Here is a 2,149-nt window from a genome sequence, read left to right as displayed (position 1 = left end):
TCGAGGGCTACTCTATTGCTGCTACTCTTAACTTTGTGAGTATTCTTTCTTCTCTTTTGAGAAGAAGCCACATCAGCATCATCATTTCCCACTGCAGTCACCCAGTCACCAAATCAGTGAACTAAATGTCAAAAATACTGAGTTTACATATGTTTTTTTATCGAATGTCCAATAAAATAAAATGTTGGTATATCACACAAATCTAAAGTGTATAGGTGTGTATGCTTGCCCTGGCGTGCTTAAATTCATAATTTAACTAACCTCTAGTGTTGGTTGACGACATTGTTAATTTATATATATGTTTCTTGAATATAGAATGCCCTCCTGATATATATGTAAAGCTAACAGTAAGTTTGAAACGAGAAAAACAAAGTGTAGCTAAGTTCTAATTTTTATTTCACTGCAGCATCACTAATATATATCGAATTACAGAGATAAAACTAGATGCAAGAAAGAAGGAACTACTTTCCTATAACTACTCCACTATCTACCATTATTCAAAGAGACTCCTAATATGACTCCACAACTATATGACCAAGTCATAACTAGCTGTTAATACAAAACAAACTAACGTAAACATAAACAAGCTTATTCAGACAAGCTTATGATTAAAGTCAACAATCTCCCCCATAATCTAAGCTTGTTGAGTTAACTCTTTCACTCCCAACAGCTTCCTCATGCGTTCAAACTTCACTGTCGTGAGCGCCTTGGTTTGAATGTCAGCCTTCTGGTTTTCTGTTGCCACATGCTTCACCACTATTTCACCGCGATCAACACACTCTCTTATAAAGTGATAACGTATATCGATATGTTTGCTACGACCATGAAACATCGGATTCTTAGCCAAGTCTATGGCTGATTTATTATCGATATACAACGTGACTGGAACCAACCTTCTCATCAGTAATCTGACTCAGCAAATTCCGTAACCAAATTCCCTGACATGCTGCTGCTGTCGCAGCCATGAACTCGGCTTCACATGAAGATAGCACACATTTCTGTTTCTGAGACATCCAGGTAATTAGACTATCGTTCAGATAAAAAGCCACTCCACCAGTGCTTTTCCGATCTTCTATATTACCCGCCAAATCACTATCAGAATATCCTGTCAAAACATTATTGCTATTCTCTCTTGAGTATACCAATCCATAATCTAACGTTCCCTTAATGTACCTGAGAACTCGTTTTGCTGCATTCATATGCATTACAGTGGGATGCTCCATAAATCGACTGATAATGCCCACAGCAAAAGCTATGTCCGGTCGAGTATGTACTAAGTATCTCAAACCTCCGATCATGCTTTTAATGAGTCACATCGACCAATTTACCACCTTCATCCTTCGTGATTTGTTCTTTAGGATCTAGTGGATACTTTGTAGGATTGCAATCCGACAACCCCGCCTTTTCAAGAATTTTTATGAGCATAAGCTGACTGTTTTAGCTTGATAAATCCGTTTCCCTGTTCAACCTCTATTCCCAATAATATGTGAGTTTACCGAGATCACTCATGTCAAATTGTTTGTTCATCTCCTGCTTGAACTCCTCGATAATACTGATACTAGTCCCTGTAATCAAAAGATCATCAACGTAACGCCAACTACCAGAATATTACCTTCAATTTTCCTTGTATACACAGCGTGTTCATATGGGCATCTCTGAAATCCAAGTCTTTCCAGGCACTTGTTTAGCTTCGAATACCATGCACGAGGGGCTTGCCGAAGACCATACAGTGCCTTGAGGAGTTTGTACACCTTTGATTCCTGGCCTTTTCTTTCAAAACCCTCCGGTTGCATCACATAGACTTCCTCGCATATCTCCCCGTTTAAAAACGCTGTCTTCACATCCATATGATGCACCTGCCATGAATTTTTTGCAGCAAGGGCCAACAACATACGCACTGTTTCGAGCCTTGTAACAGGTGCATATATTTCGTCATAATCAACGCCATATTCCTGTGTGTAACCCTTTGCCACAAGTCGAGCTTTATGCTTCACTACATTACCACTTGCATCTCGCTTCAATTTGAATATCCACTTTAACCCGATGACTTTGTTCCCCTTTGGAAGTTCTGTCAGTTCCCATGTCCTGTTTTTTCTATAGAATCGATTTCAGTTTTTCATAGCCTGTCTCCAACACTTTTCTTTGTTTG

The 2,149-nt window shown here is 39.1% G+C and overlaps 1 protein-coding gene across 1 annotated transcript; it reads right to left on the bottom strand.

Moving 5' to 3' along the window:
* Positions 1-634: 634 nt before the first annotated feature.
* Positions 635-1,298, bottom strand: LOC141701482 (secreted RxLR effector protein 161-like). The gene is made up of 2 exons (XM_074505125.1): positions 944-1,298; positions 635-855 (listed from the first exon to the last, which is right to left on the bottom strand). Exons 1-2 carry the CDS (start codon positions 1,296-1,298, stop codon positions 635-637), a joined length of 576 nt encoding a protein of 191 aa, XP_074361226.1.
* Between the last annotated feature and the right edge of the window lie 851 nt (positions 1,299-2,149).

This window comes from Apium graveolens, unplaced genomic scaffold (genome assembly GCF_009905375.1).
Source record: "Apium graveolens cultivar Ventura unplaced genomic scaffold, ASM990537v1 ctg3907, whole genome shotgun sequence".
Taxonomy (NCBI): Eukaryota; Viridiplantae; Streptophyta; class Magnoliopsida; order Apiales; family Apiaceae; genus Apium; species Apium graveolens.
This window is presented reverse-complemented; position numbering and strand designations above follow the sequence as displayed.

Coding starts and splice junctions, on each gene's coding strand:
- LOC141701482 (XM_074505125.1), bottom strand. CDS start 1,298: ATGATCGGAGGTTTGAGATACTTAGTACATACTCGACCGGACATAGCT. Junction 856..943: donor GGCTGCGACAGCAGCAGCAT/GTCAGGGAATTT, acceptor ATAATAAATCAG/CCATAGACTTGGCTAAGAAT.